This window comes from Dermacentor andersoni, chromosome 1 (genome assembly GCF_023375885.2).
Source record: "Dermacentor andersoni chromosome 1, qqDerAnde1_hic_scaffold, whole genome shotgun sequence".
Lineage (NCBI taxonomy): Eukaryota > Metazoa > Arthropoda > Arachnida > Ixodida > Ixodidae > Dermacentor > Dermacentor andersoni.
In genome coordinates, this window is record NC_092814.1 from 330,597,714 (window position 1) to 330,607,241 (window position 9,528).

The 9,528-nt window shown below is 48.5% G+C and overlaps 1 protein-coding gene across 1 annotated transcript; it reads right to left on the minus strand.

The window, feature by feature from the left end:
* Nucleotides 1-1,082: 1,082 nt before the first annotated feature.
* Nucleotides 1,083-2,507, minus strand: LOC126516694 (uncharacterized). Its single transcript, XM_050166790.3, has one exon. It carries the CDS (start codon nt 2,505-2,507, stop codon nt 1,275-1,277), a length of 1,233 nt encoding a protein of 410 aa, XP_050022747.2. The 3' UTR covers nt 1,083-1,274.
* Nucleotides 2,508-9,528: the final 7,021 nt, after the last annotated feature.

Below are 9,528 nucleotides of genomic sequence, written 5' to 3' on the forward strand. Positions count from 1 at the left end.
CGTGTTCCACGTCTCGACCCAACGTTCCCCAGTTATCTAGCGGCCCTTCTCGTCCACGGCAGTCCTTTTCTGCCACATCTCGCCGCAACCCGTCCGAATGGCGTACCCCTTATGACAGGGTGATCTGCTTCCACTGCTGTCGCATCGGCCACGTCGCCCGTCACTGCCGCAACCGATGGCCACCACCTCCTCGGACTTATTCCGCACCTTCGGACTTTCTGTACCCTATGCCACCCGCCATGAACCCACTACCGCTAATGCCCCTGCTCCGAACCTTCGCTACAGCCACTCGCCCTCACCTCGTCGCCACCAGTCTTGTTGGCCCCAACCCCGCCGCTTCTCTTCCGCCTATCGCCTCCCGGAGCCAGCCGGAAAACTAGGCACTGCAGCTTCTGGAGGTGAAGCTGCGTGTGTTTCCACACGTAACAATATATAGGGTGTCCATTACGTCATGGTGGCCGCAATCTTACGTTACAAGCGTTTCCAGAAGCTGCGTAAACACGAAAAGTCACAACACGAACGCAGCCTAGCAACAAAACGATAAAAGCGATAATGTAGTGAAGGACAGTCAACGCCAGAAAGTGAAACAAAGTTCGTGCGATATGGGGGTACCGACGTCAACGTCACCTTGTTGTGGTGCTAGCACGACGAGAATTCCATCGGAGTTCTCACGTGACAATTCTATGACAGCTTTCTATTTTAGTATGCGCTAGCAAAATGCTGTAACACTGCGGATATTCCGAAATGTTGCAAATAAGGTTTAAGATATGTAAAGCTGCAACTGCTGTAAAATAAATTCTGGTGTTTTAAGTGTCAAAACCACAATATTATAAGGGCAAGTAAGGGAGTCCGGATTCATTTTGACCAGCTTGGGTTATTTGACGTGCGCCTGGTGCGCGGTACAAAATTGTTTGCGCATTTCGTCGCAATGAAAATGCGGCCATCGCGGCCGGTAGTCGAACTTGCGCCCTCGGGCTTAGTAGCGAATCGACAAAGAAACTACGCCGCCACGGCAAGCGCTAATGCTGCAGACTGGACATCATTTCTAGCACTGAAAAAGACATTGGAAAAACGAGTTGATATCAAGACTAGCTGTTTTAAAATACGAGCAAACCGTCTTTATTTGCGAAATCTAGAGTAAAAAGTTAAAACAGGCGAAGTAGCACAGCGCTCACATTGAGACAGAAATGTTTAAATTACAAACAATATGTGACGCTTCACATTGCTTAGACCAGAACACTAATAAAAGAGTTTACCGAAACTACAACAAAGATCTACCAAAACACGAAGCCCGCAGATGGGCCGAGCGCGTAGGCTGGCTGCTGCAGCGCAGGAGGGAGGTCTTCCGGCAAAACGTGAGGCGAAGGTTCCAAAGCCCCTCGCGGGCCACCGCCTTGACCCGGTGCCGTGGACGTGCGTCCAGTCTCGTTGACGTTTCCAGCGACAACGTCCACCAGCTCTCGCACGACCGCCGATTGACCGCCCGTAGTCCTGTCTTGCCCGGCTGCGGCTGCTCCCCTGGCTAAAGGGGGAGCCAGGATCCTGCGCATCGGATTCCTTGCCTGCCATGCCCCGAAAGCTCGGTAGTGAAATCGAACCGTAAGGAACGACCAGGCCACGTAGGCCGTGACCAAGAGGCCGGCCAGAGTGACCAGGCTGGCGGCTTCAATGATGTGGCCTTCGCGCGCTTGATTTGAGGCGTTGTGGGTGCACAAGAAACAGCTAAGGGCGGCCACCGGCGTCAGGAGAGCGAAGCAAAATAAGTCTCCCAGCACCGCCCGCTGCGAATCGCCGTGCAGCGCCCAGTGGAAGAACTGGCGCACGCAAGTGGCTTGGGCCGCGGTAGGAAAGCGGTGGTGGCAAATTTCGCATTCATCTGTGTTTCGGGCGTTCAGCCACTGCTCTAGGCAGTTGAGGTGCACGAGGCCCATGGTGCCGGAGCACCTGCACAGCGACGCAAGCGAGTCAATTTGGTCTCCCTCGTGGCAAATGCGGCATATGGGTCCGCTACTCGCCGTTACGTTGAGACAGCCGGCAGGTGTCTGTGGGGGACTGCCAGTCCACTTCGGGTCGCTTTCGAAGTCGCTAGTTACATTCGACCTTGTAGAACATGGCAGAAGAACGTCCGTAGGTGGCACGATAACTGTCTTCTCCCTCTTTCCTTCGCATTCGGGGCTCGAATCAAGAAAGACAAGGTAACCCGTGGGCGTGCAAGATGGCGAAGGCTCGATGTCAGAGGACAGTTCCCGGCTGGCACCGCGGGGCTCTGGAGAGGGCGAAGGAGATGACGACGACCAGGAAAAGTGGCACTTCTGCTCTTCGTCGAGTATCGGAGCCTCGCTGTCGCCATCGTGGAAGCTCCTTCTTCGACACGCACGGCTGCGCGGTATCCGGACGGCAAGTTCGCGCAGTCGCGGACAGTGGGCACCCGTCCCACTTGGAGCGGCGGCAGCTCGTGATTGCGCCGGCGTGTCTTCGGTAAGAGCCTCGTACCGGTCGTTAGGCATGACGCCGTCCTTCTGCTCCCGCAAGCAAGTCGGTGACTTTATATATAGGGGATCGCACTGATCGCGCGAGCACCCACAAAAAAGTTCGTGCAACGCCTGCTCTCCGGAACCTTAAGGTGAGGGAACGCTGATGTAAAGCAACCCTCTCCTCCCCTTTGGCTGTTCTCTTATGCCGTTATCACTTTCAGTGTTATATCAGTCCCCTCGAAACATTTTCTTTAGTGTAAAACTCATTGGAGCGTTGCCATTCGCCGCCCTCTATGAATGAAACGCACGAGGCTGTGAACTACAGCGTTTATCGTCTGCGAAAAAGGAATGTGATGATGCGCACAAGTGCGTATGCTTGGTTTGTTGTTTTGCTCTCAATACTGCGGGTGCAAAAAGAGGGCGCGAGGGGTTGAGAGCAGCTTCGTCGCTTTCGTTTTCTGACATTAATACCCGTGTTCTACAAAAATAATAAAATAAATTATGGGGTTTTACGTGCCAAAACCACTTGTTGATTATGTGGCACGCCGTAGTTGAGGACTCCGGATATTTCGACCACCTGGGGTTCTTTAACGTGAATGTTGTGGAAGTGTGAACGTCTAAAGCTACTATGGTATATTTACTCAATAAAATTAGGAAGGCGACTGTAATACCTACACCCGTGAGCAAAAGTATACGGACCATGAATTGCGCGATAAAGGTAATTTTCTGCTCTCTCTGTACCTCACGACCTTATTAAAGTTTTGCATCCATCCATCCATCCATCCATCTCTGTGAATGCAACTTAAAAGTGAAGTTGTAGTCCACACTTGGCATTACGAATTTTCTAGTGCACTTGACAGTGTCCGTTTATGTGTGTTAATTACGAAGAACTTCTGTTTTTTCGGTGACCCTGTGGTCCGTATACTTTTGCTCACGGGTTTACATACGTGTCCTTCTTAATTCTGATGTTGCATCGTATTTCAGTAAAATGGGACAAATATTCTTTCATCTTTCGAGGAAGTACAACGGGGGGTAATCCTTGGAGACGTGAACGTTGACCCACACTAGTCATATTTATTATACAGAACTACTTAATTCATTCAACTTTCGCAACACGATCAACATTAACTAACCTTATTGACTAATGCATCGGTAACAACAATTGACCTATGTTGACTAGCACTGAATCGAAAAGGAATGCTGGCATTTACGATGAACCAATATCAGATCTCCTTCCTGTCTTTGTTTCCATAAATGACGTAAGCAGAAAGAGTGCAACGTATTTGACAATGGTCGGCAAGGTAGATTACAATTTGCTGCAGCATAACATTCTCGCCATTGACTTTGAGAAATTGTACGATAATGACGTCAATATCGGATTTCAGAATGTAATAGAAATTGTTTCCTGTGCCGTCGACGATAGCCGTTGAAACGTAGCTTTACTCTCATAGAAGGCTCCTTTGAGCCCCTGGATGACGAATGAGATGCTTGCATGCTGAAGCAAAAGATTTCCGCTTCGACAAATGAAGGGCTACATGAACATAATGATTTTCATTTTGGCTAGTTTAAGATTTTAAGAAACCCGTACCTTTCATGAGAACACGAATGGGGAAATACTATTCCACTCTTACTGAACAAACTCAAGGTAATTGTAAAGGGACTTGGGAGATCGTAAACGAATTGTTGTGAAATATGCCTTCACAACGCCATCGATGCGTGCACTGTGGATGACTTTATTAATTATTTCGCTGAAATCGGGTCAGTAGGTATTTGTTTCTATTAGAAGAGAACTGCGCTGCTAATATATTAGCAGCGCAGTTCTCTTCTAATAGAAACAAATACCTTTAACACTCTTTACCGAATACGTTAATTTGGTGTTCACAGCATTAGAGGAAATTCAATATACTTTTGTTAATGTGAGCACCAGTAAGGCGAGGGCTTAGATGGGGTTACAAGCGCGGTTAGTGAAATTTGATATTGATATCGTGGGCCCCGTCTTATGTACCGCATTTTACCGTTCGTTGCGTACGTCAATGTATCCCTCTTGTTTAATACAGCCAAAGTCGTACCTGTATATAAAGACTGCAGTCGCTCTGATCCTACAAGTTACGGACCTATATCTGATTTGAGTATTATCCTTAATACTTTTGAAAACGTTATTACAATATGAAACTAGTGACCGCGCGGAACGGTACAAACTAGACAAATACGATACACGGACAAGAGCTGTGAAAAGCTTAAGCATATCGGCCCGCGCTGCAACAGACCTACTTGCGTCCACCAGTATAAGAAAATCAGCGACATGCCAAAATGCTTTTTTTTTTTCGTGTGCCGTTCAAGGACCTCTTCTTGACTTGTGAGGCAGCAGTTGTCTGCGCTTGTCCGTGCATCTCTCTTGTGTAGTTCATGCCGTTTCGTGTTGTCAACAGTTTCAGTATGGAATACCAACGTGTTCAACGTACCGTCCTTTCAAAAATTATTGAAAAACGTGTGCGCATGTTCCTTGAAAAACGCCATGCAATTTGCCCTGACCAACATGGATTCGGGTAACATCACTCCACTTCAACAGCTGTGCTAGCTTTAGCAGCAAAAATTATGAGGGCATTATTCAAGAACCTGCTTGCAGCTGTAGTTTTCCTTGACCTAAAGAAAGCTTTCGATACAGTATATCACGGGATTTCGCTAATGAAATAAAAACACTACGGTTTCCGCGTCGTAATTTTTGACTTATTTTCTAGTTACATAAGCAATCTTAAACAAGTGGTCATAATGTGCAATCCTTAATCATCTTCACTAAACATAAAGAAAGGGGTACTGCAGCGATCCATTCTCGTACCCTCGCTGTATTCACTGTACAGTCGACCAATTGTTTAACGATACCGCGCGAGCGTCGACTGGCCGGCCGGTCAACGCCTTCTAACCGCGCGAAGCGACGAGATGAGCAGGAATAGCGCATGCGCACCAAGTTCGCTGGAAGCGGTTATCTCCGAGGAACCGGGGAGCTTGCACAGAGATATTCGTGCCAGAGGCTGTGTCGTGCTGGTGGAAAGTGTCTAGCAGACAAAACTTGCGCTTCCACTGAACTTGGTGTGCCTGCGCTGCTCTTGTTCATCTGGTCGCTTTGCGCGGTTACAAGGCGCTGATCGGCCGGCAAGTCGACACTCGCGTGGTACTGGTAAAGAATCGGTCGACCGTATGCGTGAATGACCTTCCAAAGGTAATAAATTCCGTGAAAGTACGTGGACGATACGGCGATTATGCTTACTGCTAACAACTTATGTAAACTGGAACATAAAACAAACACAGAACTAAAAAAAAAAAGATTTGTGAGGGGTTTTCAGTGAACAAGTTAACAATTAATGCAAAGAAAACTAAATACACCAATTCCACTCCCGTTACAAATTTTAGTGTTGAATCTTTTTGCCTAAGAATAAAGAACTGCCTGCTTGAGCAGACAACAGACTTCAAATATTTGGTTGTAATTTTTGACGGCCACCCAAACTGGCAAAGTAATATCATCTGAGTATGCGGTAGAGTCTGGGTGCAATATTTTGCTAATAGCTAGAATATTTTTTTTAATTGTAATATTCTTCGAGTTACTTATTTCGAGTTCTTTCATTGTCACCTGCCATATTGCATCGATTCAGGGAATGGACGGTTAAAACATACCTTGAACCCATACGGAAGCTACAGAAGCGGACACTTAGAATAATAATCAATACAAGATATTGCTACGCTCGCGTCGGAGCCGAAAAAGAGGAGATGAAAGAACTGCGCACGGTGTAGAGAATGCCCGACTGCCTGCGATCTCGTCTCTACGCCCCCTCGATCATCTAGTAAATAAATCCCTCTCATCCGTAACAACTTTGGTGGAGGTGCAGGGTAATCGCTCTGGACAACCTTCTTCTACGCACCCTCCGACGTAGCCGGCGCTTGCTCGGACTACCACCTGAAGACACGGACATGAACGAACGACAAGCAGCTGTCGGCAGCCATGGCACAAGCATGCAAGATGACAGTGAGCGCCCAAGGCAAGTCATCTGCTGGATCGCTCATAAAGAACCGCGCACCTTTTCGGGCAAAGCTGGTGAGGGTGTAGACGACTGGCTGAAGTATTATCGAAGGGTAAGCGGTCACAATGGGCGGAACGCAACTGCACGACTTGTTAACGTCGTTTTCTTTCTCACCGGAAACGCACTTCTCTGGTTCGATAATAACGAAAGAACTTTAACAACGTGGGAAAGGTTCGTAGACGAAATCAAGAGCTGCTTTGGAGACTCACTTTCAAAAGAAAGAAGGCTGAGCATACGCTTTCGCGTAGAGCACAGTTGCCCGGAGAGACATGCACAGCTTGCATTGAAGTATTGAAACTGTGGAGAACTGTGAACACGGGCATGTGGGATGAAGATAAGGTTGGACATCTTCTGAATGGCATCACTGAATATGTCCGCAATTTTTTCATATCAAAGGAAGACCTGCGGAGTCCGTCTAATCTAAGGCGTCACTGCCGTGCTTTTGAGGCATTGAAGAGGCGTCGTGTATTGCCAAAGTTTGGTAGACTTCAAAACGTGACCGCGGTCGCAAGCGTGGACGTCTCCTCCGCCCAGGACATCGCCTTGTTAATAGGTCAACTCATTAAAGAAGAATTGGCGCACTTTCAAGTACAAGGTGGAGGAAGAGACGCAGGGCGGGAGTATCCGCAATGCACGCTTGACGTACGCTGTCCTGAACAGCCGGTGATTTGCCAACTGCAAACTAACAGCGAAATTCGGCATTTGCGTAATGAACGCATCCGCATCGACGTGGCGGAGTTCCGGCATCCTGCGAGTACCTTCGAACGTCGTTAGACCGCACCACCCCAATGATTTGCTCCCCGGGAGCAAGGCATTGAGATAGGGAGGTCGGGATGTCACGATGGGTCATTCTAGGTTGTATCTATTTAAAAGCCTGTTTCTTCAAAAAACATTTAGTTGGAAGTGGCGCCTTGTCCGTCGTACATGTTCCTCTTTTAGTCCGCGTCTTCGTAGCGCTCTTTTCTTCAAGTATGCAAAACCAACTCGCCCAGATCAAGCTTCTGCTCCCCGGTACAGCCTGCCCCAGGTCCCATTTTATGACTATCCTGTGTACCGCGAGCCACCTATTTACTTTATCTGCCTTATCCGTGGACATATCGCCAGGTATTGTCACCGACGGCAGCAGCAAGTTCCGGGCACACCCGGTTATCAATCTGGAGGCCAAGACGGCGCGTCGTGGCATAACGCTGTGCCTCTTCGACGACAACCGCGTGAACGTGCATCCCGGCGTGAAATCCCAGCTTCCGACCGCAGTCTTACTCTTCCTCCGGCCGGCTATCGTCGCTCACCATCACCTCACCATCGCTCACTTTCACCACCATCCCAGCTGGAAAACTAGCTAGCGCGACCGATGGAGGTGAGGCCGCGGGACGGTCAAGTAGTCCTCCGCCTGTCGCCATGCGCAAAAACAAAGCGTCTGTCTGTGTTGATGGTTTAAATACTGATGCCTTAGTAGATACCGGTGCTACAGTTTCTGTAATGAGTGTTTTGTTTAAGGATCGTCTGGGATACAAAGTGATGTTCGCGTGGAACCCAAAAGACTACTTTTCGTGCATGGAGTTGGGGGCGAACCGCTGCGGCCCGTTGGAATTTGCTCTGCTATAGTGAGTGTGGGTGCAGAAGATTTTACAACTGAATTTGTTGTTTTGGAACACACCACTCACAACGCCATCCTTAGGTTTGACTTTCTTGGTGAATGTGGTGCAATGTTATAGATTGTCGGGCTGGTGAAATTCCTCTTCGAAGTCACGTGATACCAGAAGTATCTGGCGTGGACAAGCAGAGTATTTTCTGTGTCTAACGATGTCCTTTTGCCGCATCAGACTGCGGCGTTTGTTCCGGTGACTTCCACGCATTGCCCTCCGCATCGCTGTCATGGTTTAATTGAGCCGTACTCCCATACTATGTCGAATAAAAATGTACTGGTTCCTCGATCTATTATAGAATGTGTAGATGGTCGTGCTCACGTGTGGATGGTGAACGCGTCTTTGGAGCAAGTTTTACTGCCGACAGGGCTCAAGCTGGCCGCCTTTGACTCGGAAGTGACCGTCAGTATTGACACCGTTGACGCTTCCGTCGACGCGAGGACAGCAAATTGCGACTGCTCTATGGAATCCTACCGCATGACGACCAAATCGTCATCCTCTCCAGACCGGAAAGAATTGCAAAAGGTGCTCGTTCGCTATGCGCCAGTTTTCGATTTCGCGCAAGATGAGCGTACAATTTCGCTTCCTGACTCGCGAATGCAACACAGCATAAACGCGGGCCAAGCGGCGCCTATTTGCCAGGAGCGATACCGCGTTTCTTCCGCAGAACGAAAAGTAATCGCTGAGCAAGTTCAAGAAATGCTGCGGAAAGGGTTGTCCATGAATCTTGCAGTCCCTGGGCAGCTCCAGTGATTCTAGTTAAGAAAATGGACAACTCTGGGAGATTCTGTGTTGATTATCGAAGACTTAACGCAGCCACAAAGACGGACGTATACCCTCTGCCAAACATCTACGATGCTATCGATTGCCTTCATGTAGCCTCCTACTTCTCCGTTGGCTTACGATCGGGATACTGGCAAATACCGATGGTCCCGACAGTTAAAGAGAAAACTGCCTTTGTGACGCCAGATGGTCTCTTCGAGTTTAATGTCACGCCTTTCTGTTTATGCAACGCCCCAACAACTTTTGAAAGGTTTATGGACACAGCGCTGCACGCATTGAAATGGGAGATCTGCATGTGCTACCTTGATGATGTAATCATTTTTCGCAAAACACTTGAGGAGCACAATCAGCGACTTGGCGTCGTACTGAACCGTATAAAAAGCGCTGGACTGGTTTTAAACTCAAGGAAGTGTCACTTCGATGAGCGGCATACCCTCGTGCACGGTTTCCTCGTCGACACAGATAGTATTCGACCTGACGCTGAAAAGATCACTGCAGTGCGCAAGTTTAGCTAACCAAAGACAGCGAAAGACCTCTGCAGTATCCTTGGCC

Coding starts and splice junctions, on each gene's coding strand:
- LOC126516694 (XM_050166790.3), bottom strand. CDS start 2,507: ATGCCTAACGACCGGTACGAGGCTCTTACCGAAGACACGCCGGCGCAA.